This window comes from Taeniopygia guttata, chromosome 13 (genome assembly GCF_048771995.1).
Source record: "Taeniopygia guttata chromosome 13, bTaeGut7.mat, whole genome shotgun sequence".
In the NCBI taxonomy this organism is placed as follows: domain Eukaryota; kingdom Metazoa; phylum Chordata; class Aves; order Passeriformes; family Estrildidae; genus Taeniopygia; species Taeniopygia guttata.
In genome coordinates this window covers 9,537,236-9,564,060 of record NC_133038.1, presented here as the reverse complement: position 1 = coordinate 9,564,060, position 26,825 = coordinate 9,537,236, and the positions used below count along the sequence as shown (strand labels likewise).

The following is a 26,825-nucleotide window of genomic DNA, read 5'->3' as shown; positions in this document are numbered from 1 at the left end:
GAAAGCAATTTCACACTTTATTAGACAATTCAGGTGCCAGCTGCACCAGCCTGCAGCGAGCTGCTGTTCACTGCTCCCCTCCTGCTCTGCAGCCCTGGGCTCATCCATCCCTTCCTCGGGCCCCGCTGGTGCCAGCGGGCACGTGAGGGGCCAGCGAGGGTGGCCAGGGGCTCGGGCTGCTCCTGTGCCCTTCAGCCCAGGTGCCCACCCTGCCCCTCCTGGCTCTGCCCTCCTTTTCTGCGCCCCATGGTGAGGGGATGGCTCTGGGATTGGGGCCTGGGCTTGGGGCGTGTGGCAGCTGCTGTTTCTCACATCTCCTCCCCTGGGGCACCCCAGATGGGCACACGGGCACCTGGGCACTCAGCCATCCTCGTGGCATCCCGGGATCTCACCTGGGATGCGTTTGGTGGCCCCGCCGTGTCCCCAGGGAGCAGCGGGCACACGCAGCTGCCCCGTCCTGCTCCCGGGTGGACAATATCCAAATGCCTGCACGTCCAGGAGATGAATCAGCCCGGACAGGAGCGCCGGGGCCGTGCCAGGACAACCGGAGCTGCCCCGGAGGCGGCTCTGGCCAAATCCCGTGCGGGCAGCAGCGGCTGCCTGGCCCTGCTGCCACCCCCAGATCAGCCCCGGGCACGGCAAACCCCTGGCCTGGCATTCATTTCCCTGTTTGCACAGCTCTGTTCCCCGGTGCCAAGCCGTGGCACGGTGGCACCGGGCCAGGGCCGTGCCTAACCTTGACCCGGGCTCCTGGCGAGCTGCCACCCTGCCCGGCTGTCCCCCCGTGCCCCCAGGCACAGGCATGTTCCAGCGGGCCAGCCAGAGCATTCCTGCCAGGAGAGCCTGTCCTTGACAGGCTATTTAAAGGCACTCTTGTGCCCTTTATCCCCCCCCCCCCGGTTGGGCTGGAAGTGCCCCGTGCCCTCCTGTGACTCCGAGAGGGCACTTCCAGGCCCAGGGCAGCAATTCACGGGCAAAGGGAGGGATGGGCACCCACGTCCTGTCCTGGGGACAGACCCCTGGAAAGGTCCCCTGGCCATCGAGGCTGGCAGCAGGACTGGGGGACAGCAGAGCCCAGCTCAGCCCTGGGCACCCAGAGGCTGGAGGAGCCACAGGAACTCATTTCCCTCCTCCTGCTGATGCCCAGCCCTGCCCTGCCCAGCCCAGCCCTGCCCTGCTGCCACCATGGCCTGACACAGGGCTGGTGGCTGCTGCACCCACCGAGCTGGCACCAAGGTGACCTGATGGGATTTGATCAGGGATGGAAAAATCCAGAGGAGCCACCAGCAGGGAGCTGGAGGGGTGAGCCCTGTGGTGGCTCCTGGGCTGGGTGGGCAAGCACAGACACACAGCCCCTGCCCAACGACCCTCGTCCCCAGCCTCCTCATTTCCCCTTGCTGAGGAACCCACCAGCCTTTCCCCAGGCTGGCAGCACCCCCAGGGCACGTCCCCAGCTCTGGCACTGCTGTCCCCTCCCAGGTTTTGTCTAGATGAGCATTTCAAAGGCACCTGGGCAGAGGTGGCTGCCCCCCAGCCACCCCCCAGGTACATCTAAAAGGAGGGTGAGCCCCACTCTGCCCCAAACAGCCCCAGCCCCACACGGGGGATGCACAGGGCAGTGCCTGGCGCTGTCCCCACCCGCCTGGCACCTGCTCAGGGTTGGGTGAGGACGTGCCAGCCCTGCCCCGCTGCCCAGCCCGCAGCCACGGCCGCACTGGGGAGCCCGTGGGTGGCCCGTGGGTGGCCGGGCGTGCTGCTGCCCCCGGGCACGGCAGGGCAGGGCAGGGCACAGGGCATGCCAGCGCTCGCCAGCCGGCACGGGCACCTCTGATGTGGGCAGTGCCAGGAGCCCAGGGCAGCCGGGGCGACGCCAGCCGGGTGCTCCGCTGGCCCGGGGAGGGATGGGCAGCGTGCGGTGCCAGTCCCGCGGGCTCCCGATGGCACCGGGGCAGCGCTGCCCCACTCAGCCCCACCAGCATCTCCTAACAGTGCAACCACGGGGAAACTGAGGCACGGATACCTCGGGTAGCCAAATTCTCAGGTGCCTAAGTGCCCAGTTTCTCAGGTACTGAGGTACCCAGGAAGCCAAATTCTCAGGTACCCAGGTGCTCAATTTCTCAGGTGCCCAGGTAGCCAAATTCTCCGTTCCCAAACCGAGCCTTAGGTCAGGACCAACACGGATTGATTCTCCCAAAAACCTCTTCCATGGGACCTGCGCCACCCCGCCGGGGGTCTGTGAGGGTGGCAGGGGCACTCGGGATACCGGAGCGGTGGTCACGGTGTCCCCGCGGTCCCGGTGTCCCCGCTGTCCGGGAGCGGGCGCGGGGCTCCCTCTGCCGGCCAAATCCTCAGTGCCCAGGTAACCAAATCCTCAGTGCCCAGGTAACCAAATCCTCAGTGCCCAGGTAGCCAAATGCTCAGGTGCCCAGGTACCAAATCCTCAGTGCCCAGGTAGCCAAATGCTCAGGTGCCCAGGTGCCCAGTTTCTCAGGTACTCAGGTGCCCAGGTAGTCAATTTCTCAGCTACTCAAGTGCCCAGTGCCCATCTGCCCAGTGCCCAAGGCTCAGGCACTCAGGTGCCCCAGTAGCCAAATTCTCAGGTGCCCAAGTGCCCAGTTTCTCAGGTACTGAGGTACCCAGGAAGCCAAATTCTCAGGTACCCAGGTGCTCAATTTCTCTGGTGCCCAGGTAGCCAAATTCTCCTGTACTCAGTGCCCATCTGCCCAGTGCCCAAGGCTCAGGCACTCAGGTGCCCAGTTTTTCAGATACTCAGGTGCCCAAGTAGCCAAATTCTCAGGCACTTGGGTGTCCAAGTAGCCAAATTCTCAGGTGCCCAGGTAGCCAAATTCTGTGCTCAGGTGCCCAGTGCCCATCTGCCCAGTGCCCAAGGCTCAGGCACTCAGGTGCCCAGTTTTTCAGATACTCAGGTGTCCAAGTAGCCAAATTCTCCTGTGCTCAGGTGCCCAGTGCCCCAGTGCCCAGGTGCTCAGTGCCCAGTGTCCGAGTGCCCCCTGCCTGGCTGAGGACCCCTCTGCAGTGCTGCACTTTGCTGCTCAGTCCTGCTCTAACCAGGGACGACGCTGCCTCATCCCCCCAAGACACATTTGCCACTTGCAGCGATTTCAGCACATCCCTGGATAACTGCAGCCCCCTGCCTTCGCTCACTCCCTGGTGCTGCTTTGCTTTGTGCCAACACACACATGGGACCTGGCACCCTCACACCTCCCGTCCAAAGGCGCCTCCCAAGTGCCATCCTCGTGCCCACGTCCCTGGGCTTTGTCCCACCACCTTCCCAGCTGGGGGCTGCCTCCCTCCAGCATCTCCTGTGAGGTGTCCTGGGGTGCCAAGCTGCCACCCTTGCCCTTGCTGGGGCTGCCACGCTCACACGGGCAAGCTCCAGCCCGCGGGGTCCTGCACGGGGACGGTCACCAGGTAGCTGGAGGGCACGTAGCCCCTCTGGCCGTTCACCTCCACCAGGCTCCACTCCGTGCTGCCCTTCTTGTCGTGGGGCTCCAGCAGCACCACGGGCTGCCCCGCCTGCAGGCTCAGCTCCTGCGGCCTCCGGGCAGAGAAGGAGAAGCCGGCGACCACCTGTGGGAGGCAGGGAGGGAGGGAGGGAAGGAACCCTTGCTGGAGCTGGGAGTCAAGGGAGGAAGGATGTGGCAGTTCCGAGAGGGCAGCACAGCAATGCCATGCATGGAGGGACTGGGCACCCACCAAGGACAGTTTTCTTGCCTTGTCCACCCTTTTCCCACCCTGGAAAAGCAGGTCCACCTTCCCACCCACAGCAGGGCTAGCAGGGAGCTGGTAGGGCTGCTAGAAATGGCCCCAGGGGATGTCCCCCACTCTCACCTGGAATGTTGGGGTGAAGGTGGCCACCTGTGGCCTGGGAGCTTCAGGGGATGCACAGGAATGTCTCCTCCCCTCAGTGCCACCGTCCAGGCCCAGCAGCTGCATCACAGGCTGCTGCACTTGGACAGGGCTGTAGGGCCGGAGTTTGGCAGCAGGAACAAACCCTCGGGGACCTGCAGGACACGGACACACACAGCTCATGGGGCCCTGCTGCCTGGCACACACAGGACTGGCTGCAGGAGACAGGAGTGACAATTTGGCTGTTGCCTGGCATGGCACAGCAGCCCTGTCCATCACTAGGGGATGTCCAGGAGAAATCCTTGCCAAGAAAGGAATTCCATGTGTTTCTGTGTGTGTGGATTCTCCTTCCCCTGGGGAATCAGTCAGGGCACCTGAACCTCAGAGCTGATGGCAAAGCCCAGGGGGCACTGGGCTGAGCCCAGCCTGGCAGGGAGCACCAGGAGACCACGGCCTGCTGCTTCATCCAGCTAAGGAGATGGCTCAGGTAAATCTGGCCCCGGTGCCAAGGCGAGGAGAGGCTGCCCACAGTGCCCACAGTACCTCCAGCATCCACCAGCCACCTGCTCGTGTTGCCCTTGGTGTCGGCACTCTGCAGCAGAGCCACGATCTGTCCCCTCAGCAGCGTCAGGTCCAGGTCCCTGCTGCCACTGATGTTGCTGGTCACTTGGTAAAGCTTGTCTGGGCCGTGCTTGCTCACGAGGGAAAGGACCTTCCTCTCCTCAGCAGGGGTCAGAGGCTGCTGGGGAGCACAGGGAGGTACAGGAGCATTCCATGAGACCCTCAGGGTACTCCTGTTCCAGGTGCACCTGCTCTGCTTGCTGCAGGATCACACCCCAGGGATGGTAAAGAGCAGAAACTCCTTCATGCTCCCTGCTCCACCCCCGGGTTTGGAGATGAGTGTCCAGAACCAGCAGAGCTGAGCTGTTTCATCCCCGCTCACCCCCAGCTCTCAGGGGCTTGGGGAAAATACTGTGGCAACCCCCTGGGCCCCGTTCTGAGCCAGCCTCCCCACCAAGGGCATTTTCTGCCCTCTGCAATCTCTCTCTTCATGCAGCTGGCCCAAGCCATGCCCTGCCCAGCCCCTACCTGTGTGCCAGGGCTGGGTGTGACGGTCTCAAAGGCCTGGCAGAAGGCACGGAGCTGAGCCCCCGACTGCTGCAGGCTGTCCTCCACCACCTTCCAGAAGCTGGGCAGGGGCATGCGGCCATGGGGCAGCTGTGGAGACAGACTGGCATGAGGGAGAGCTCTGGGCAGGGGCAGAAGGGGAGCAGGAGGAAGAAAGGCTGAGGAAGAGAGCAGACCTGACCACTAAATTCACCTTGCACAGGGGATCAAAGGTGCTCCTCTCTGGCTCTGAGCTGCACCTTGTTCTGCTCCTGGTCGTGGCTCAGGCCAGGGCTGTGCTGCACCCCAGGGCTTCTGGCAGCCCTCGTGGCCCGTGTTTACAGCACCAGGCTCCGAGTCCTGAGCAGGGAGGAGTTCTGGGACACATCTCCCAGGGATGGGGCTGGGGGAGGCTTTCCCTAGCCCAGGAGCTGCCTTTCTCCTCCCTGCCTCCCTGGCACAGGGCTCTCAGGAGCTTTGAGCTCACACTGATCTCTCAGACAGCAGCACATCAATAAATTACCAGTAGTGTCCACAAACAGAAAGCAGGACAGTTTCTAACAGTGCAGAAGAGAAAATTTGGCTTTTCCTGGGCAGGAAGGAAGGGAGATCCTTACAAATGCTCCATGGGGAGCTGTGTGTCTGCAAGGGCAGGTGGGTCACAGCAACCCTGCAGTGCCCTGATGTCTGAGAGATCTCCCAACCTGGAGAAGGCAGTTCTAGCTCAGCTGCTGTGCCTGAGGTGTCCCACTCACCTGCTCCAGCTCCTTTTCTGCGTGGTGCAGGACCTGGGCGGCCAAGTCCAGCTGCAGGGCGCTGAAGGAGCGCAGGATCTGCCCCAGGAGCTGCACGGCCACCTGGTTGAACTGGGGGAGCTCGGCCACCAGCAGGTCATTGATGGCCAGGTAGGTGTTCATGGCTGCCTCCTCCTCGTAGCTCACGCTGCCCACCTCGCTCTTCCTCTCCTGGATCTTCTCGTAGTCCAGCAGCTTGTCCAGGCGCTTCTTGACCAACTGCTGGGGCCCCTCCAGCGTGTCTGAGAGGCTGCAGAGGGGCTGCCACACCAGCCTGTCCACACGCTGCTTCTGGGAGCGAGAGAACCCCAATTTCCACATGAGCCCCCCAGACAGGAGCAGCTGCCAGCACAGGGGCAGGGGGGAAGAGGCTTGGGGATCTGTGGAGGGGCTTGTGTGGAGTGAGGAGCACCTGGCACATCTTTCCCTGAGGGCACACGGGATGCCAACCAACACAAACCCTTGGGAGGGAGCCTGGGCAGCCAAATCCTCAGTGCCCAGGTAACCAAATCCTCAGAGCCCAGGTAATCAAATCCTCGGGTGCCCAGGTAACCAAATCCTCAGTGCCCAGGTATCCAAATGCTCAGGTGCCCAGGTGCCCAGTTTCTCAGGTACTCAGGTGCCCAGGTAGTCAATTTCTCAGCTACTCAAGTGCCCAGTGCCCATCTGCCCAGTGCCCAAGGCTCAGGCACTCAGGTGCCCAGGTAGCCAAATTCTCCTGTCCTCAGGTGCCCAGTACCCATCTGCCCAGTGCCCAAGGCTCAGGCACTCAGGTGCCCAGTTTCTCAGATACTCAGGTGCCCAATTCCGAAGGTGCTCCATGGAAAAGCCTGGGCAGTACCCCTGAATGGCTCAGAGCAGCCTCGGCTGAGTCTCCCCCCACACCCCTGCCCAGAGCCCATTTCGGGGCGCTCTGCCCCTGCCTTGGGGTGTTCTGGTCTCCTCCCCATCTCCCTGCAGGCCCAGGGACACGCTGCAGCTCATCCCAGCCCTGGGTGGGCTCAGGAGCTCTGCTCCTGCTCTGTCTCTGCCCTGCCCTCCCTTCTCCCCCGGAGCTGCTCCCTCTGTGTGCCAGGGACTGCAGATGGATCTGTTCCTGCTGCTGCTCTGGGGGCACTGCGAGGGCACCAGGGGTGCCTTCAGCTCCTGGCTGCCAGCCCCACTGTGCCCTGGCAGAAGGTGGGAGAGCTGAGGGAGATGTGCAGGGCAGGAGCACTCACAAACTTGGGGAAAACGGTGCTCTGGAGGAGCTCGGAGAGGCGGCGATGCTGCTGGGCAGGTCCCTGCTCCATCTGCAGGTCAGGCTGGTGCAGGCTGGGCAGCAGGAACGCCTGCAAGGGAGCCACACCACCCTCCTTTACCTCCTTCCCAACAATCCCGCGTGGGCAGCCCTTGCCAGGCTTTTCTGTAAGGTCTCTCCTGCTCAGGAATTGCTGCTGAACCCTCGGCCACTTCCCGAGGTTTTCCTGGTAATGCTTTGTCTGGGGATTGCATGTTCTGCCAGCACTCAGACTTTCATTTTCCTCAGATGCCCCAAGGAATTTCCATGAGAAAATCACAGCAGCTGCTGATCCAGGTGATTTCAGAATGGCAATTTGCTGTCAGGACTGATCTGGGGACATTCCTGCCTGACACACATTATTAAAGCAAGAATTCCCAGGCTGAACAACAGCCGGCCTTTTCAATCATTTAAGACCTTGCAATAACGATAAGTTTAAGGGCGGATTATTCTCAGATGACACCAGCTCAGAGTGTGTTGTCAAAACCTCAGCTTTGGTTTAAACTCCCCTGGACCTGAGCAATCCTTGGATGTTGTGCAACTCCCTGACACAACAGCTCGGCTGCAAATCCCTAAACATCCCCAACAGCTCCAGCTTTGGGGCTGGAAAGTATTCCACAACCCCAAGGAACAGCTCCTGAGGGGATGGGGCCTGTGCTCAAGGTGGTACCTCGAGATGGCCCAGGTAGGATGCCATGTTCTCCTTCAGCGTGGCCACAGCGGACGCCACACACTGGAACTTCTCTTCCAGGTCGTCATATTCCTTGTCCTCAGTCTGCAAGGAGAGAGGCAGCTTGTCACCGGCACGGGCAGGGCTGAGGCCATCACTGGGGACAAACCAGCAGCCAGGCACCTGCCTGCAGCTCACAGGGCAGGGCAGACCCTCAGGGGCTCCGTGAGTCTGGGAAGGGGCCAAAACATTGCTGCAGGCAGCAACAAAGCTCCTGGTGTGCTCCTGGTGCTGGGGAAGGCTGGGGTGTTCTTCCTTTGCTGGGGGGCCCAAGGGTCCTGCAGGTCCTTGAGGGGCCAAAGTGCTGCCCTGCAATGCTCTGGGAAGGGGTGGCCCTGCAATCCCTGTATCCTTGCAATCCCTACAATCCCTGAATCCCTGCAATGCCTGCACCCCTGCAATGCCCGCATCCATGAATCCCTGCAATCCCTGTATCCATGAATCCCTGCAATCCCTGCAATGCCTGAATCCTTGAATCCCTGCATCCCTGCATCCATGAATCCCTGCAATGCTTGCATCCCTGCAATGCCTGCATCCCTGAATCCCTGCATCCCCAAATCCCTGAAATCCCTGTATCCCTGCAATCCCTGCATCCCCTGCAATCCCTGCATCCCCGAATCCCTGCAATGCCTGAATCCTTGAATCCCTGCATCCCTGCATCCATGAATCCCTGCAATGCTTGCAACCCTGCAATACCTGCATCCCTGAATCCCTGCATCCCTGCACCCACGAATCCCTGCAATCCCTGCAATGCCTGCATCCCTGAATCCCTGCATCCCCTGCAATCCCTGTATCCTTGAAATCCCTGCAATCCCTGCACCCCTGCAATCCCTGCATCCATGAATCCCTGCAATCCCTGTATCCCTGCACCCCTGCAATCCCTGCAATCCCTGCATCCCTGCAATCCCACTGCTCCTTGGCACGACGGAGGACCAGGAGGCAGCACCAGCACCCCGCCCCTGCTGCCCCTGCGCTCCCCGTTCTGCTATTGAGGCACTTCAGGAGCAGCAAAACGCCCCAGCAGGGACCCGGGGAGGGGCAGCAGCGGCCGGGGTGCCCCTGGGGGTGCCCACCTTGGCCACGATGCCAGTCTCGTGCATGAGGAGCCGGCTGAAGCGCGTGGTTTTCTTGGCGATGGAGTGGGTGTTGAGGCGCGCCAGGCGGTCCCGCAGCGTCAGCTGCTCGGCCTTGTTGTATTTGCTTGCTGCCTCGGGTGGGAGGACACAAAATGAGGGGAAAAAAGAGATCAGAAGAGGTGACCTCATGGCTGAGCAGGCAAGGAAGGGGAGCAGCACACAGGCTGATTAGCAGGATAAGCACGAGCCACGTCAAAGCAGGAAAGGACTAGGAAAAGCAAAAAGCAAGGTGAGCTCCCATCTCTGGGGAGCCCGATTTCTCCTATCCCAAGGGCAGGACTGTTATTCCCTGTTCCCCAGCCCCAGGAATGTGGACAGACTGGTTTTGTCCTCAGCCCCCCCATGCCACCCTGCCCCTGCAGCCTCTGGGTCTTGCCCAGAGTGGCATTTACAGAACCAGAGCAGTTCCAGGAGCCGGCTGCACAGAGTCTGCAGCTCCACCAGGCAGGGTTAAGTGGAGGGCAGGAGAGCTCTGAAGTGATTTCAGTGGGAAATAGTGCCCAGGAGACCCCTGGGGTTGGGCTGGGCGCTGTGCCCCCCTCCTGCACCGAGCCCCTGGCCACTCACCCACTTCCCTGCGCCGTTTGTGCTCGTTGATGTTGGCATTGACCTGGGCCATGGCACGAGCCGCTGCCTGCAGGGCTGAGTGGGCACTGGAACTGCTCGGGGTGTTCTCCAGGATCTTCCCCAGCAGCAGAGGGTATTTGGTGACCCTCTGCACGGGCATCACCAGGAAGAAGCTGAGGTCTGAGGCGCCCGTGTGAGGCCTGATGGAGAGGGGAATGGCTCAGGGCTGGTGTGCGGGGCTGCCTTCCTGCCCTGCTGCTCTCCACAGCATCTCTGGGAGTGTTTTTGGGAGAGAGCAGCCCAGATGTTGTGGGGCATTTCTGGCTGCTACCCTCCAGCTGCAGGGGGACTGCAGGTAGTGCCAGCCCCGGGTGGGTGTCCTGCCCCCCTGAGCAGCTGTGCTTGTCCAGCCCTGGACACGGCATCAGTGGGCAGCAGGGAGGGAGGGCGTTGGCAGTGCCTCCCTTCCCTCCTACAGGAAGGCATCCATCTCTTTTTTTGGGAATCACTTGTGCCCTAAGGAGCAAATCCCAGCAGCTCCTCCACTGCCACTCCTGCTTCTCCTGCCTCTGGCAGTGTTTGTGACCCCCCTGACAGTTCAGCTGGGCCAGCCTGTGTCTCTCTGGTCAATGTGGGGAGTCTGGGCCCTCTCTGGGGAAGGCAGCAGCTGTGGATGTCACCCATCCCTTCTTTTGGCATCCATCATAAAAGATTCTGAGCCAAGGGTCCAGGACAGCTGCCAGGGATTACACCAGGAAATGCCACAAAGGTGGTGGCCATGATATGACACCCTGGTGACACTGACCCATGCAGGCAGCTTGTCCTGAGAGGAGAAGGGCAAAGCCAGGAGTGAAACAGGGACAGGGAGGTGGTGGCTCAGCAGCAGGGACCTACACGGTGGCATTCAGGGTGGCCAGGATCTCCTCCTGCAGCCGGGGGTCCCTGCGGTAGCTCTCCACCAGCTGCAGGGCATGGTCATAGCTGGCACAGTAGGTCTTGTAGACAGTCTCCATCTCCTCCTTGAACTCCTGGAACAGCGTGCCTGGGGAAGGAGAGTGGGGCTGGAGAGAGGCTCCTTTCCCACGGGCTCAGAGAAGGCAGGGTTTATCCCCAGCCTGCTGGAAGGACAAAGCCAATGGAGCAATGCCAAGCGTGCCAGGGCAGGGCTCTGCTAAGCTGGGCACCCTGCTAAGCTGGGCCTGGTGCTGTCCCCATCGCTGTCTGCAGGCTGGGCAGGTCAGCCTTGCCCCGTGGGGGGACACGGTGTGGTGGCACCGGCGCTTCCCAGAGCCAGGGCAGGAGCGGGAGGTGCCAGGGCAGGGGGCTGGGCTGGCACATCCCCTCACGGGTGGGCACGGGGCAGCCCCTGGCACTGCACCACTTACTGATGCAGAGCAGCTGCTCCTGCCCCTGGCCGGCTGTGGCCTCCAGCCCCTTCAGAAACCGTCTGGAGACGTGGAGGATGTCATCGGTGTTAGAGAAGAGTCCTTCCAGGTCCAGTCCGGGCAGCTGAAGGGAACAAAGGTGCCCCAGGCTAAGCCAAATACATCAGAGATGGAGCAGGGGCTTTAGAGGCACTGCTGGTGACCGTCTCCCTGCCCCGTGGGACACCCCAGCGAGTGATGCTGTGTTTCAGGAGGCTTTGGGAATGCTGAGACCTGTCTGGGTCCCAGGCAGGACAGGGTTAAGTCCCTGGGTGGCTGCACTGGGTCAGACCCAAGTCCATCCTAGGCTGGTGAGGGGGAGCACAGGAAGGTGGAAGGAGCCCCTGCAGCAATTTGGCTCTGGGTGGATTCACCCTGCAGCCCCCGGGCGGGGGTGGCCCGTGTCAGTGTCACCTGCTTGTCCCGGAGGTGTGCCCGGATGTCACACACGCACAGCTGCAGGTTGTGGACGTAGCTGGCCTCAGTGCTGATGAGCTCCTCCAGGGCCAGCCGCTGGCTCTGCTCCGTCCTGTCACACGGCATCACCTCGTACCCGGCCTCTGCAGCCTCAGCCGCCTCCCCAGCGCCGGGCTCTGCACTCGCCATCCCTGCAGGGGTGGCAAAGCAGCCCTGGCACCGGTGCTCTGGTGCCCAACCAGCTCAGTGCCCGTGCTCCCTCCCCTGTGCCCCTCAGCCCATCCCCACCTGCACGCTCCAAGCCCAGAAAACCATCAAGTGCTGCCAGGCAGGAGCAGGCTGGCTGCAGACACCCACGGGTGGCAGGCAGGGACTTGCCACACACGTGTGCCCACACGTGGGGCTGGGGTGCAGGCAAGGAGCCCCCCAGGTGCCACCCAGCACTGGGACAGTGTGGGGACCTGTCCCCATGGGCCGGGCAGGGTTTGCCACCTCCCCTCCAGCTCCACGCTGCCAGGGCCGGTTGTTCCCTCCCTGCCTTGGCTGCCGGCGCCTGGCACCCAGCCTGGCATTCAAGGGTCCTGTTCAAAGTACAAAGAGTGGTTCTGCAGTGCTGGAACAAGAGATGTTTCTGTGACAGCAAGAGCTGCTTTAAAAGCCACTGGGGTGGGGGAGAAGTGGGCAGAGCTGCTGATGCCTCTGCCAGATGCACTGGCAGCCACTGGTATGCAATGCCAGGGCCCTGCCTGGCACAGCACGCTCTCCTCTCTAAAATCCCAGCTGATTCCTGATGTTTTCTTCTCAGGAAACACGCTCTGCTCTGATAGCAGGGAGGATGAGCAGCTCCCAGAGCATCCCAAACAGCACTTGGCTCCTGGCAGGAAGGCCTTGAGAGAGGGAGGTGTGGCACAGGCACAGCTGGGCAGGAATGTGGCCATGCCATGCGGAGGAGGAGAGGAGCACAGGCAAGGCAGAGGTGGCAGATAAAATCCAGATGGCACAAGCAGCAGCACAGACTTTGCCCTGCCCTGCCTGCCCAGGCAGTGTCAGCCTCCACAGCCAGACTGCAGCATGCCAGGTGCCCACTTTGGAGGCTGCAGCCCCTCTCCCTGTCCCTAACGCAGCTGCGAGCCGTGGGCAGGGTCAGTGTCCCCTCCTGGCACACACCCAGTGCCAGGCTTGGCACAGCAAGCGAAGTGAGATGGCACTGGAGCTCCGCTTGCCTGACAGGGGTGTGCCACCCTGCCAGCTGTCATCCCTGCCCTCTGGGATTTGGCTGCCTCCCCTGCCTGTGGGATGGGGTGTGGGGAGGAGGAGACTGTTCTGCACCCCTCTGGGGGCTCCCCAGGTGTCCAGGCCCATCAAGGACCAGTGTCCTCTGCCTGGGGTGGCACCAAACCCCAGTTCAGTGGAGGCAGGTGGAAAGGCCCAATCTGAGACACCCCCTGAGCCCTGCAGGGGTGCCCAGCAGAGAGGCATGCCAGTATTGGGGTGCCCCTGGTCACTGCAGCAGCATCCCCCCAGCACTGAGCCGCTCGGGGGGGTTCCCCAGGCTGCAGAAACCTCCTTGTCTCCCCTCACCCCCCTGGCCTGAGACCTCAGCAGGACAAGGGACAGTGCAAAATGAAACTGCAGCATTTCTGGGCAGCGTTGGAGCAGGCAGGCAGCACAGGAGCAGGTTTCGTTTCCCCAGCCCCCCCTCCCAGGCAGCTTCCCGCATCTGAGCTGTCACTGATGCCTCAACAGCTGCCAGCATCCCTGTCCCTAAGGGGGACTGCCAGCATCCCTGTCCCTAAGGGGGACTGCCAGCATCCCTGTCCCTAAGGGGGGTCCAGACATCCCTGTCCCTAAGGGGGGTCCGGACATCCGTGTTTGTAACTGGGGGGGCTTTGGGCATCCCTGTCCCTAAGGGGGCTCGGGACATCGCTGTCCCTAAGGGACCTCCGGGCACCCCTGGCCGTGACGGAGGGGCTCCGGGCACCCCTGTCCATGACGGACGGGCTGCTGCCATCCCTGTCCATGACGGAGGGGCTGCTGCCATCCCTGTCCATGACGGAGGGGTTGTTGCCATCCCTGTCCATGACGGAGGGGCTCCGAGCACCCCTGACCGTGACGCGGAGACCGGCCCGGCCCTCCCCGACACCCGCGCACAGAGGTCGCCAGCTCCGGCCCCGCAGCTCTCCCCGCGCCCCAGGAGTGTCACCCCCTGTCCTGAGCCAGCCCAGCCTCTCCTCTGCCCCCCGAAACCGCCGGTCCCCGCTCTCACCTGCCGAGCGGGCGGCGTTGCGCAGCTCGCCGTGCCCGGCCCCGCTGCCGCCGCTGCGGGCGGTGACACCGCGGCTGTACCGGGCGGGATCCCGGGCGGGGGATGGTCCCGGGCGGGGGATGGTCCCGGGCAGGGGATGATCCCGGGCAGGGGATGGTGACCCCGAGCAGAGCCGGTCCCGCCCAGGGCCCCGGTGCGGCCGCGGCACCGCCGCCGCTCGGTCGCAGGCGGAGCGGGGCGGTCCCTGCGCACGCCCGCCCGCCTGGCACCGGCTCGGCTGGCACCGACTGTCCCTGGCCCGCCTGGCACCGGCCCGGCTGGCACCGAGCACGGGCTCCCGGCCGCCGGAACGGCCGATCCCCCGGTCTGTACCGGCCCCCGGTGCCGCCCTCCCCGTGTGCCCCGTCCGTCCAACCCCGGGGCGCTGGGTAGGGGACACACCGGCACAGCAGGGGACACCCGGGACAGTAGGGGACACACCAGGAGGACACACCGGAGGGCAGGGGACACACTGGGAGGGCAGGGGACACCCGGGAGAGCAGGGGACACACCCGGGAGGACACACCGGGAGAGCAGGGGACACACCGGGAGGGCAGGGGACACCCGGGAGAACAGGGGACACCCGGGACAGCAGGGGACACACTGGGAGAGGGCAGGGGACACCCGGGACAGCAGGGGACACCCGGGAGAGAAGGGGACACACCGGGAGGACGCACCGGGAGAGCAGGGGACACACCGGGACGGCAGGGGACACACCCGGGAAGGCAGGGGACACACCGGGAGGGCAGGGGACACACCCGGGAGAACAGGGGACACCCGGGACAGCAGGGGACACCCGGGAGAACAGGGGACACACCGGGAGGACACACCGGGAGGGCAGGGGACATCCGGGATAGCAGGGGACACACCCGGGAGGACACACCGGGAGAGCAGGGGACACACCGGGAGGACACACCGGGAGAACCGGGGACGCACCGGGAGGGCAGGGGACACCCGGGAGAGAAGGGGACACCCGGGACAGCAGGGGACACCCGGGACAGCAGGGGACACCCGGGAGAACAGGGGACACACCAGCTCGCCCCTGACACCGGTACCAGGGCCAGGTCCCCCGTGTCCCCCTGGCATTGCTGTGGCCCGGTGCAGCCCCAGCGGTGCCCCGCTGTTCCCACAGCCCACCCCAAACCCACAGCGCTCCCGCCGTGTTATCCCAACCAAGGTCGGGCGTGTTCCCGGCACTGCCCCCCTGCTCTGCCGGCCCTTACCAGTGCTCAGCCTCGGGAACGGCGGCAGGGAAAACAGAAATGAAAATAGAACCGAGGAAACGGTTGCCAAGGTTAGGGTATGGGGAAGCAGTGCCTGCTTGGCATGAAGTTGGTTTTTTGCTTGGTGAGGTGTTTGCATCCTTATAAATCAGCTATTGAGAAGAGAGAGGCTGAGCCCTTGTCCTGACCACACGGAGGGGATGGCAGCGCCGGGGTTTTTCCAGGCTGACCCGCAGTGTGCAGAAAGTGTCACTGTGAAAAGGACTCTGGGTTTTTCAGTGACTCATGCAGGACAAGGCAGCGTCTGTGACCGGATCCAAAACTCCCCATGGGCCAGGAGAAGCTCTCTGGCACTCCCAACCCTTCCCTCTGGGTCCCTTTGTGACATGGGCAGGACGGGGCAGCACAGGGACCCACCTGCACCTGCTCCTCCGGCTCCCAGCCAGTGCTGGTGCCACAAAGGCCACTCTGTCCCCCTGCTTGTCCTGCCTGTCCCACCTCCTGCCCACAGAGAGACAAAACTCATGGAACTGGCTGGGCAGGAGGGTGGCTGGGGTAAAGCAGCCCAGGAAGATCATTCTCAGGCTGCTCTGTGCCGTGTGGGCTTAGGGAGGGACATGGCTGCAGGAGGGACCCACACATGGCCGGGCAGTGAGGGCATTACCTGGCCGTGGCCTTGGGCACACAGATGTCCTTCCTCCCTTGCAGGTGGCAGCAGGGCTTCAGTCCTTGCCCAGGCGCTTTCTGAAGCAGCAGGAGGCCCTTTGGGCTGGCATTGCTCTGGTGCCAGGAGTTCTCAGCTCCATCCGTGGGCAGGAGCCCTTACTGCCACGTCCAGCACAGCCATCGGGACACATCACAGCTGCTTTGCTCCCATCAGCACGTTGTGGATGATCCAGGACAGGAACCACGAGGGAATCCCAGCAGGGCAGAGCTCCCTCCTCCCCCAGCATCTTCATCCCACCGGGCAGGACCAACATCCCCAGCCCCAGCTCCTCCCGGGCCAGCTCACCCCACGGGTGTTCCCTCGGGCATATTTCCCATTCCAGTCTGGTTTTTCAGAGGCAAGATAGCCTGGCTCCAGCGAGTTCCTTGCAGGATGGGCTTGTCCTTCCTGACAGCTCCTTCCCTCAGCACAATCTCTTTCCTTCCTGCCCTGGTGCTGGCACCACACACCTCCCGTCCAGCCCTGGCTCCACTTGCCTCACCTGGGTGGCTCAGGGAGCGCTGGGAGCGGTGTGACAGCGCTGTCACCGCTCCAGGGCTCCCAGGAGGTGTGACACTGGGCTGGTTGCCCTGGCCTGGCTCTCCTTACATGAGGAAAGCAAACAGGCGCTGGCTGGTCGCGCACAAGTGTTTGTGTGGCAGGGTTGTGCTCAGGTGAAGTGTCCCAGCAGGGCGGGCTGTCCCCTGGCACCAGCTGGGTGTGCTCCCACCCTGCCAACACAAACCCAGCAAGCTGTGGCAGGGAGTGGGGTGTCCTGTGGGGCCGTTGTGGGAGCCTGCAGGGAGGCAGGACCGGCTTCTCCTGCAGCAGAGCAGCTTTGTGCAGCCCCATTGCAAAACTGCTTCTCCCAGAGCAGGGTGAGCCACCTCCCCAGCACTGCCAGCACTCTCCATAGCCACTGCCACAGCAGCAGTGCTCTGCCAGCCCTTCTCGGGCACTATTGAACCAAAAACCCAACCCCGGGAGGTGAGGCTGGTGGGACTCATCCCCTGGGACCCTCCTTGTGTGATGAGCACAGCCTCCGCCTCAGCCCAGGGCTGGAGAAGCACCTGATGATGGTTCTGGCTCAAAACAGGACGTGGTGAAAGCCTCGGGAAGAGGAAGCTGGATGGGAGGCAGGAACATCCAGGCAGAAGGCACCACCTCACTCTGAAAGGGGTTATTTCCACCCTACATTTCCCCCTGAACTTGCTGGCTCCTGCAAAGCCTTGTGCTGTTTGGCCTTTTCCCAGCTACTCCAAACATTAACGCTCAGGATATTGGGATGAAAGCTAAAGCCATCAGGGGGCTCCCTGAGAACACTCCAGACAAGCTTGGAGTTAAACAGGGCTTGCTCAGAAAATAAACACAGCTTCCAGCCATGCAAAGCACCACAGTTCAGGCTCTGCCTAATAACAGCAGGTGGGGGGGTTCTTCTCCAAGCAGCAGGTTTGGACAGGAAAGTTACATTTCCTCAATTTAATCTCTTCCATTCTTACTGTTCTTTCCTGTCTAGAAAGGACCTGGTTTCCACAGGATGGAAAGGAAAACACAGGGAGAAAAACAGCAACTCAAGAATGTGCTCCCAGGTGCGTTCTAATAACAAAACTTCCTCCCACGCAGGGAGGCAGGGATCAGAGCTGGACTTTGCCTGCAGCCCCACTGCCTGTGTGTGCTGTGCTCCAGCTCCAGCTCCAGCACTGGAAAGGAGGAAAAAGCCTGTGAAATTAAAGGTTTTCATTCTGCTGAGCTTGCCACCAGCATGAGCAGCTCCTGAAAAAACAGGGATGTCATTGCTTCCTCTTCCTTCTTCCTTTTCCAGCTAAGGAGGGCTGTGCCTGCCTGCTGGGGATGATCCCATCCAGGTACTCGGCCAGGGCAGGTGGAACTGGTGTCAGCTCCAGGGGTCTGGATGGAGCTGCAGGCTCCAGCCACATGCCTGCACCACGAGGCAGAGCACAGCCTAAAAATAAGCAGATAGGATTTGATCTAGGCAGCAGAAATGAAGAGTCAGCCCTTTATTTTTTCCAAGAGGGTTATTTATGGGCCTTGCAGAGGCCTCCTTCATGGAGGAGGCTTCAGCCCCTCTTGGCCTCTCTGAGGCTACAGCATGGATCCTGCTGAATCCATGTTTTTGTGGTAAAAGCTTCACATCCACCAGCCTCTGTGCTCCTTCCCTCTCTGCTCTGCTGCTCTGCCTTGCTTTTCCTACCCCAAGATCTCTATTTCTCTCCCAGGGCTGCTGGCTCTGGGCCTTTCACCCGTTTCTCACAAATCCCTGCAGCCAGCTGAGCCAGCTGGTGCTCCCAGCAGCTCAGAGGCTGGTGTGAGGTGAATCTGAGGAATATCTGAGATATTCCTGTTTCTGCCCTGGCAGAGGACATTGCTCTCTCAGGACCAGCAGGGAACGCAGAGCTGCACAGTCCATGGGCAGCTGAGCTGAATGCAGGCAGAGATGGAGATGGAGGTGTCTGCAGCATCCTGCAGCTCTGGCAGGAAGGACACACGTCCCCAGGCCACCCACACCCCCACGGGGCAGTGCCAGTGACAACACACCTTGCCCAAAGCATTCCACAGGCCACCCCACTGAGGAGCTTCTGCCTGCAGCAAGGAGGGAATGAGACGTGAGAAAAGTTAGAAGAGCTCAGAAATTTCTGGTGGTTTCTGCTGATTACTCATTTCCACTGATCCAATACTGATCTCCTTCCTGGCTGACTTCGTAGGATTTCTGCTCCTGCCACGTCATCACAGCCACCCACTCATGGAGATGGAACTCCACGTGAGTTCCTCCTCCTCCTCCTCATCCCTGTGGGCACCCCACAGCCCCGGGTACCCCGGGCATCCCCTGCCCACAGCTGCCCTCGGTGCTGCCACTCTCCTGCACAAGGCAAGGGCTTGGGAAGCCAAGGGAGGCACATCCCCTAAAAGTCACCTTCTCCTTTGGGATCAGGCACCTCTGGAGTCCCACCAGCTCCTCCAGGCAAATTCCTGCAGGAGTGGCTGTTCTGGAGGCGCAGCAGAAGCTGCTGCCTGCGCAGGAGGAGCCGCAGGAGCTGACTTCTCTTGCTTCAGAGAGAAATGAGGGGTGGCAGGGAGGTGAGAGCCCCTTCCAGCTGCCAAGCCAGTCCTTGGGCAATCTCCCCATCCCTTTTCCCACTGACACACCCAAAACGCCCGTGCCATGACAGGGCTCGTGTCTCTGCCACAGGCAGGTGCCCCTTGAGAGAGCCACCGGGTGCTTGTTTCACTGCTGGAGGCAGAAACCCAGCCCAGGGGGCTCAGCTGGGGCTCACAGCAGGGTGAGGACACCTCAGGCAAAGACCTGGCAGGTCACCAGCTCCAGTCTCTGCTGGGAAGGAGGGCAGGACTAGGCAGCCCTGAGTTTTGTGCTACAGCCTGGGGAAATTCATGGCCAAGAGCTCTTCCATGGGAGCAGCCTGATGCCTGGGTCCCCCTTCATTTTGGGGGAAATGATCACCAGAGGCTTCAGAGAGCCGGGACTGCTGGGGCTGCCAGGTGCCAGGGCTGAGAAAATAGGGAGATGTGGCTGAACAAAGCCAGAAGGGATGAAAAATGAAAAATGGTGGAGGTGGAAGGAAAGCTCCAGAGGTCCCTGGAGCCTCAGCAGCAGCAGCAGAGAGGCTGCAGGGCCAGCTCATGGTGTTGCCCACACATCCTCCTCTCCCCACCACATCCCATCAGAGCAGGGAGGATGTTTTACTGGGGAGGAAGGTGTTGTGGAAAAACCTCAGCAGCTCATGGTATGGAATAGAAAATGACAGCCAGGAATCCCAGTTCTGGTGGCACTGAGGTCTGCCAGCTCAGCCTGGGTGCCAGGTACAGCTCAGAATCCCCCACAGCTGTGGGGTAATCCCAGCTCTGGCCATGTGGAGCTTCCTGTCAAAGTGGCAGTGCCTGTCCAAGGTTACAGAGCCTGTCCAAGGTTACTGAGCCTGCCCACTGCTTCTGCTGAAAGCTGAGCTCCCCTGGGTGTCAGCAGCCATTGCTTCACCTCCTCCCTCCAGCCACAGGGTGGCTGCAGTGTCGGAGGGACGTGTCCATTATTAATGAGTCTCCATTATTAATGAGATTCCAGCTCTTGCAGCCGCCCTGACTCACCAGCCCATGCCCCAGCTCCTCCCCATCCTTGCTGCTGAGAGCCACCAGCCCTGGCACCCTCTGCCAAGCCTGGCTCCTGCTCTGGGCTGGGAGGAACACGGGGCCATCCTGCAAGGATTGGGAAGGAAAACAACTGGTTTGTGAGATTTTGTGAGATGTCTGGCCAGGCCTCCCAGCAGAGCCCCTCAGGAACAGGGCAGGGAGTGAGGAAAAACCTGCCAGAGAGCAGCTGTTACAGGCAGGAAAGGAAGGGCTCATAAAAGGGGTTGTTTTCACAGCTAAGGGATGTTACCTGTGGGAAGCCACTGAGTTTGTCCACAAATTATCTGGAAAAGGGCAGGGCCAGCAAAGTGACCATGTTTGGCACCAGCACCAAGCTCTTTGGAGCTGCTGGTCCATGTCCCCGAGCAGGGGACAGCCAAGGGAACTCAGGAAAGGACTGGGAAAACACATAAAAACCAGTCCTAACACTGGTAGCCCAGTGCTAGACTCTGACTGGTGCAGAGAATCAGGAAGAGAATCTTGGGTGCAAAATGATCCTTCCAAAATGCCTGGAGCAGAGAAAGCAGAAAATTGCCTGTTGAAAATGAGTAGGGAAGGAGCAGAGGATGAGAAAGGAAGCACTGGCACAGTGTGAGCTGGGGATGTGCCCACGCTGAGGATGCTGCCTGCAGCTCTCCCTGCTTCCCCATCTCCAGAGGGGTGTGGAAGAGGCTCAGAGAAGGGAAGCAGGGATGCCCCAAGCTGTGCAGCGTGAGGAATGGCAGCGTGGGCAGTACAAGGGCTGAGGGAGAGGGGTGTGATGCAGGTCTGCCCTGCCTTTAAGGCGTGTGAGGGCAGGCAGGGTGATTGCTCACCAGCTCTGCCCTGCAGGAGCACAGGCTCCCAACGAAACTACCTGGAGGGAAGTCTGGGACAAGGAAAAGGAAGTGGTTCTTGGTGCAGTGTGTAGTTAAACCATGGAGATCCTCACCACAGGATGTGACAGATGCAAAGCGTTTAAACAGGAACTGGATGAATTCATGGAAGAAAAATCCTTTGGGTTATTAAAGACAAAGAACCACCACCTCTTCCTTAAGGCTGGAGGTCTGGGGGGAGCTCAGGGGATGTTCCTGGGACAAGAACACTGCAAACATCTGCTGTGGGCCACAGCTAGAACCAGAGATGGGGTGAGCTGTCCCACGGCTCTCACGTGTTGGCCTGAGATGGAACCAGAGATCAGGAGTTTCCTGGGAACACAGCACACCACTTCCTCAGCCAAGGAATGCTGTCACCTGCTGCACCCCAAGGCTTGTTCACCTTGTGTGAGCACTCAGCGCTCCTTCCTCCTTTTTCTGGACTGAGGCCTTTTTTGTCTCTCTGTGGCAAGCACACTTCTCTCCCTCTCAGGATTTTTCATAGAGGTGCACAGAGAGAAATGAAAGAGAAAACAATTTCTATTCCTGCTCCTTGTTTTTGCCATGTGGAATGTGTTTGGAGAATTGTTTACCTGGGGTGATGCTTGGTTGGATTCTGGTGAGGATTGTTTGAGCCTGATGGCCAATCCAACCCACCTGGGGCTGGACTCTCAGAGAGGGTCACAAGTTGTGTTAGAGTCAGAGAAAGTAGTATGTAGTATAATGTATTTTAACATAATTATAAGAAAGAAATAATTCAGCTTTCTGAATTAACTCAGACATCATTTTTTCCCATTGAGTTCACCTGCATTTACAATATCTCTCTGCAGAGGGGAGGCAAGTCCCACATGTCTAAGTTTTCTTGAGAAATTTCAAAGTGAAACATCTCCTCAAGAGAAGGCAGGTGGGATCCCAGTCCCAGGAGCGTGGCTCCAGCAGCCCAGGGAACGTGGGGAGGCACTGTTCAGTCCCCACGCATTCTGGGGACACAGGGCACTCTGTGTCCCTCTGGAGGCAGGGTCACAGGACACCTTGGGACAGCATGGGGACTGCCTCACTTAGAACCCTGAGAGGTGACAAGTCCTGGTCTTGGGTCACACGAGATCTTGATCTGCTCCCCAGGTACCAGTGGGGTTTGGACTGGGCCAGCAGCACTGTGATGGGGGTGAGGTGTCCTGGCTGGGTGACATTTCTGTGCCAGGCATCAGCCACCCCTCACAGACCCACAGGAGCTGCTCAGGGAGCAGTGGGGTTATGAGAGCTCATGCAGTGACAAATCTGTCTGTATTTTCAGCCAGCCTCAGTGCCAAGGAGGCCAGGCACAGGGCAGTGACCAGCAGAGCTGTGCTCCCATCGTGAGGCCACTCTGCAGCCAAACCTGGTCCCTCCAGCTCTGCAGCAGGACCAGTCCCTGCCAGGATGTGCTCCCCCATCAGCAGAGGCTGATGCAGGGGGAGGCTGTGCCACTGTGCTGAGCTGCAGCCGGGGCAGAGCAGAAGGGAGCTTTATCCTCCTGCTGCTCCCACCTTTGCAGTCCTGAGCGCCCTGCTCTGCCAGGCACCCAGCTGCTTCCAGGGCTGTCCCCCTGAGCAGCAGGTCAGCCCTCAGGCTGCCTGGTGTCCCAGAGCCCCAACCCAGCTCTGGGGCTGAAGTTGGATGTCCCATGGTGCCCATGAGACCCCACAGAGCCACTCCTGGGGTGCCTAAATATAGGCTGGAGTGTCCAGCACGGGCAAGAGTGCAAACCTGCAAACCACAGCCCTGCTGTGTGCTGAGCTGCTGCTCATCACTGCTGAAACCACTGAGGGCCCAGCAGGGAAGGAGCCCTTGACAGAGCTCCCCAAGCACATCCTAAGTGCCAGCCCGTTCCCTCTCCATCTGCTTGTTCTGCTCCTCAGGCCCTGAAGGACCCACCTGTCCTGGGGCAGCCTTGTGCATCAAGGGGCTGATGGATTCATTAGTGACATTTCCAGTGCTGTGCTGACAATAGCATGTGATGAGCCTTTCCCCTTATCTGGCACTTTCCACCCTGTGCTCTTCCCAAACCAAAATGAACCCGAGCTCGTGATGATCTTTGGAGGAGGGGAGTGAAAAAATTCAGGCATAATCAAATAGCATTTCTCAGCTCATTGTTGGGCTTTTTTTAATCTCAGCGAGCATCAGCTTCTGAATGACCTGAAAAGCTCACCCATTGAGTAGAGATGTTCAGGCAGGAAGGAACTTGCTTTAAAAAACAAAGGGAAGGGATTGTAATGTCCTGAGAGGGGAACTCTGCTCCCCCAATGTGTAAATAGATCCAGAGCACCCCAAAAAGAGGGTGATGGAGCCACTGGGATAGGCTATGCTCAGCTGGCTCCTGCCACTGGAGAGCAGCAATGTCCACCAAGCACAGCCAGAGCTCTGGGACCAGCTCAGGCACTGCACCAGCTGCTTCTGCTCCTCTTATCCTCCCTGGCACCCTAAAGCACAGCACACGACATGTATAAAACCCATGTTCCCTAAAATGGTTCGAGAAATTGCATTTAGGAGGATGATTTACTCCCAGGTCTATCAGCTGTCATCCAGCAGCTGAATTATTTTGTGTTAGAGCAGACTCACCTCAGTGATTTGAACCTGACTGATTTAAGCAGCCACAGAGGAAATGTGCCTTGGCTGCCAAATACCAGAACTCTGCACACCAGCAGGGTAATTAATTCAAAAGCACCAGAGAAGCTGCTGCTGAAGACTTCTCCACAGCACTTGACATGCAGTGAATCAGCTGTGCTGCCATTTGCATCTTTTTGGGCCCATGACTTGTTCAGACTCTCTTTCCTCACCTCCCCGTGCATCCTCTCAAGCACTCAAAGCAATTTCAGCCCTGACATCGCTGGAAAGTTTGGGCCTCAGCTCCACACACTCTGCAGGAAAGTCTTCCAGGGAACAAGTTCATTGCTGGAGCTTCAGCTGTGCACTAAAAACATTCCTGTGAATCATCCAAAGTTCTTGAAAATCTCCCTTTTCCTCCAGTATTTAAAAAAAAAAAAAAAAAATCCTCTCTCTAAACAGCCAAGAATATCCCAGGCTGCAGAATTCCCCTCTAACTTCTTACAGCTTGCAAGTGGCACTGTTGGCTCCTGGATGCTTCTCCCTGGACACAAATACCTTTGGTTCAACACAAGCACTGCCAGAATGAGATTTGTGCCACTGTCCCTGCCTGTTCCAGGCTCTGTCCCAAAGCCACCTCCCATCTCCAGGGCCTGCTGTGTCCTCTCCCTGATGATGGCTGTGGGTGCTGGGATCTGCCTGGAGACAAGATGAGGTCAAGCATCAAGGTTTGGCATTAGTGGAGGAGTCTTGTCCCTGCTGTCCTCTCCTGCAGCAGCGCTGGTGTTGAAATCCCATCATTTCATGGCTGCTCACATCCCTGCTGAGGCCAAAAGGCACCTCCTGTGCTGGCTGTAGCTACAGGGGCTGACAACGTTGTGGGGGTTGCATGCAAACCCTTAAAGCAGGTGCCCTTGCCAAAAATAATGGTGCCTCTTGCCTCGTGCCAGCACTGGCATTGAAGCTTTGCACTGAGATCCAGCCTGGCAAAGGCTGCCAGTGTCAGACTGTTCCGGAAAAACTGAGTTATTTTCAAGCTGGAGCAGCTCCCTGGGCTGGCTCCCCACAGCCCTGTGCCAGGGCAGGGGAGGGAGGCACAGGAGGGCAGGGACAAGTGGCAGGGTGGCCAGCAGCACCTCTTTGGTGCCCTTGGCGTGGGTGGGTGTCAGCAGGACACTGCCCGTGGAATGTGGAGGGACAGGATCCCTCCTGCCACGCTGCGATGTCCTGGGGAGCCCCACGTCACCCTGCTCTGCAAGAGCCACCTGAGGGACGGCAGGGTTTGGCAAAGCCACTTGTTCTGGTGTTCCCAAACAGCAGAAGCTCTGCTAAAATGAGCTGCAGGGAGGATGAGCTGAGGTCAGCTCCAGGATGAAGGCTCGGGAGGGAGGGAAGAGGTCTCTGTGTGAGGGACACGCTGCTGCTGGGAGGCGTGGGCAGGTGCCAGAGCAAAGAGGGGGGCCCAAACCAGGACCTGCTGGGACCACCTGGGACCAGATCTCACTGACACACACCTCTCAGTGTGCCAGAAGCTCACTTGCTCCTCCTGGCAAAGAGCAAAGGAATTCTGAGGTGATTTTGGCTGCCCAGGACTCTGTGACACCCATTGGTGGTGTCTTGGTTTTGTCTGCATCTGAGTTTTGCTCACTTATGAGGAAAATGGGGTAAAATTGTCTTGGGTTCCCCAGCTCTCTGAGACAATAAACACTTCAGAGAGCAGATGAAGATGAGGCTGAAGATGAGGCTTGCTCACACTGGAGGCTTGGTCATGCAGCAGGATTTCTGGCCTGCCTTTTGGAAAGGGAAGAGAGAGGATTTATTCCTTTCATTCTCCCAAGTGATGCAGATACAAAGATGTTTTCATTGTCTCAGTGGCCCTGAAAGAGGTGAAGAATAATAAAGGACAGGATGTTGGGATTTCATGGATTCCCCTGCTCTCTCCTGGGGTCTGCAGAGCTCCTTTCCAGGCAGTGGGAGATGTGCCTTCAGTTTTCCAGCTGACACCTCCTGCCTGCTGCTCTGCCATGTCACTGCCCACCTGGGACAGCTCCATCAGGGTCACCAGCCTGGCAGAACATTTACCCAGAGAAAGCACCGGCAGAAACCATTTGGAAATTTTTCTGTTGATTTGGAGAGCTGAGCTGACCACGGGGGCTCTGCTGACCTGCCAGAGCTGGGCAGTGAGAGGGTGAGTAGGAGAGAAAGAGGATGAAGAAGAGAGCCCACCCTATGTATGAGCAGCAGTGAGACCTGGGGTCAGCTCAGCCTGAAATTCCCCTCCCAATGACATTTTCAGTGCTATTTAATTGGAATTTTAAACCCAATCTCTGGACAGAGAGATATTCCCCTGGACACAGAGGTGTCCTCAGGACACAGAGCTGGACACAGAGCTGTCCCCTGGACAAGGAGATGTCCCCAGGACACAGACCTGTCCCCAGGACACAGAGCTGTCCCCTGGACAAGGAGATGTCCCCAGGACAAAGAGCTGGACACAGAGCTGTCCCCTGGACAAGATGTCCCCAGGACACAGAGCTGTCCCCGGCAGGCAGGAGGTGGCAGCATTGCCTAGCCCAGCAGATCCTGCTCTCCTGCATACCCAGCCATGGGGCTCTTTCCTGGCCCAGGAGCTCCAGACCTGTTTTTCCAGCTCTTCCAAGGATACGTGACTCAAGCCAAACGCCTCCCAGCTGCCCAGATCCCACTCAGAGCAACCATTAAACACAACCCCAAAGGGTGACAGAGGCACATCAGCCCTGAGCTGTCTGCAAATCACAGGGGGCACCTGAGGACACGGGGCTCTGCTTTCAGGGATGGCTGTGGTGTTCAAAGATACCTCATTTGCCCTTGAAGCTCCAGCCCCCTGAAGGAGTGTGTGATGCATCCCAGATCCCCCACACGAGATCCACCATCCCTGTGAGTGACAGGAGTGTGGATATTCTTGCCTGCACAAATGCTCCCTGACAGAGCCGAGGTGGGAATGAGTTGGAGGCCAGCTCGTTCTCGGAGCATCGTTTTCCTTCTGGTGCATCTGGCTGATTTTGAATCATTTGCATTTCAGTTTTTTTTCATCAGAGACGCAGAGAGAGCTGTAGTAAAACCTTGGATGTAAGCTCCCTGAAACACAAGGGGAACTTGGAGATGATATTTGCCATGCAGGGCATTGCTGAGTGCCAATCTTCCCTCTCCAATCCTCCCGGTCTCTCACTGTGGAGTCATCTGGAGCTCAGTGAGTCCACCACAGGAAAAAACTCAGGAAAATCACAGATTTCCCTTCCTGCCTCACAGCCAGATGGACACAATCCAGGGCTCTTTTGCACTTGTGCAGGCAGAAAGTGTTTTTACCAAGCTAGAAAGCAACATGGTGAATTCAAGAAGAGCTTCTTCCACTGTGTGGATGCTGTTCTTTGAGAGAACTCATCCATCTTTATATCCTATTGATATGTCCTAACCTGGACCTCTCAGTCTCACTTTTCTCCAAAGAAGCCAGCTATTTAAAAAAAAAAAAAATCTATGCATAGACAGGCCTTAAAATCCATATTTTTATTATTTCCATGGCTTTGGGTGCACCAGGCATGCCGGGAAGCAGTTTCTGCCTTCCTGCCTTCAAAGCAGACACCCTGAGTAGGCTTTCCTTCTACTTGCATGAGCTACATTAAGTGGAGGAGCTTT

At 59.5% G+C, this 26,825-nt stretch overlaps 1 protein-coding gene across 5 annotated transcripts; it reads right to left on the bottom strand.

The window, feature by feature from the left end:
* ARHGEF37 (Rho guanine nucleotide exchange factor 37) lies at positions 1-16,108 on the bottom strand. 5 transcript variants are annotated; one of them, XM_072935250.1, is made up of 13 exons: positions 15,517-16,108; positions 11,322-11,515; positions 10,869-10,992; positions 10,378-10,525; positions 9,484-9,683; positions 8,854-8,984; positions 7,721-7,825; positions 6,992-7,102; positions 5,733-6,062; positions 4,960-5,088; positions 4,414-4,612; positions 3,853-4,025; positions 1-3,591 (listed from the first exon to the last, which is right to left on the bottom strand). In XM_072935250.1, exons 2-13 carry the CDS (start codon positions 11,511-11,513, stop codon positions 3,382-3,384), a joined length of 2,052 nt encoding a protein of 683 aa, XP_072791351.1. In that variant the 5' UTR covers positions 11,514-11,515; positions 15,517-16,108; the 3' UTR covers positions 1-3,381. The 5 variants fall into 5 exon arrangements, 4 of the variants coding, with proteins under 4 accessions (XP_072791351.1, XP_030139692.4, XP_030139695.4 ...); XM_030283832.4 differs by lacking the exon at positions 15,517-16,108 and adding an exon at positions 13,591-13,862; XM_030283835.4 differs by lacking the exon at positions 15,517-16,108 and adding an exon at positions 13,591-13,862 and having other exon boundaries at positions 4,414-4,609.
* Positions 16,109-26,825: the final 10,717 nt, after the last annotated feature.

What these genes read in the sequence shown, in the direction of transcription:
- ARHGEF37 (XM_072935250.1), bottom strand. Translation starts at nt 11,513, where the DNA reads ATGGCGAGTGCAGAGCCCGGCGCTGGGGAGGCGGCTGAGGCTGCAGAG. An exon ending in CACACCTCCGGGACAAGCAG is followed by an intron (nt 10,993 to 11,321) that starts GTGACACTGACA and finishes TGTTCCCTTCAG; the next exon opens with CTGCCCGGACTGGACCTGGA. An exon ending in GCCACCCTGAATGCCACCGT is followed by an intron (nt 9,684 to 10,377) that starts GTAGGTCCCTGC and finishes CCTCTCCATCAG; the next exon opens with GCCTCACACGGGCGCCTCAG.